Consider the following 538-nt stretch of genomic DNA (forward strand, 5'->3'; position numbering starts at 1 on the left):
AAAATAGCTATTGTACAGTTAAACTTGTCTTCACTTCTGTACAAACTGGCCATTTTATTACCCAGTCGTTTCTTATTTAATGTGTGTCTCTGTCTATTGAGAACAATTATGTAACGTTAATAACTAACGTTTCAACTTCGATAATAATTCATGTTGAAAATATGCAAACGATCATAAATATTTTTACAGATTGTAGAATTTCAATAAAAAAGGCTTAATTGTAGGTGCGTTAAGATAAGTTCGATACAACATAGACTTGTAGAGTAACATACCATAGACACCCATGTTTGTCAGTAGTAACATAGGTATACATAAAGGCAATGCCACAATGTAATAGGATATAAAGTTGGTGAGCGCTCCGAATATCTGATAACCAAGTCCCCGGATGATACCACAAAGAGCGCCCTATAAATACATAATCAAAAGCTAGGTGTAAAACATCACAAAGATACTTTCAAATGGAAGATTTTTTCATTCCTTTGTTAATTAAAACTAGTTGTTATAATATTGATGATGCCGGTCGAATTAAAAAAAAAAA

The 538-nt window shown here is 31.6% G+C and overlaps 1 protein-coding gene across 3 annotated transcripts in view; it reads right to left on the reverse strand.

Moving 5' to 3' along the window:
* LOC110462103 (multidrug and toxin extrusion protein 1-like) overlaps positions 1-538 on the reverse strand; it is a 56,843-nt gene that overhangs the window by 22,039 nt on the left and 34,266 nt on the right. For 2 of the 3 annotated variants that reach the window (XM_021515933.1, XM_021515934.1), the window contains exon 15: positions 273-405. The exons of the other annotated variant lie outside the window; for it this stretch is intronic. In XM_021515933.1, coding sequence (XP_021371608.1) covers positions 273-405 — 133 coding nt within the window. The remainder of the gene's footprint in view (positions 1-272; positions 406-538) is intronic. 3 annotated transcript variants of the gene reach the window in all.

Source organism: Mizuhopecten yessoensis, unplaced genomic scaffold, assembly GCF_002113885.1.
Source record: "Mizuhopecten yessoensis strain PY_sf001 unplaced genomic scaffold, ASM211388v2 scaffold10747, whole genome shotgun sequence".
Lineage (NCBI taxonomy): Eukaryota > Metazoa > Mollusca > Bivalvia > Pectinida > Pectinidae > Mizuhopecten > Mizuhopecten yessoensis.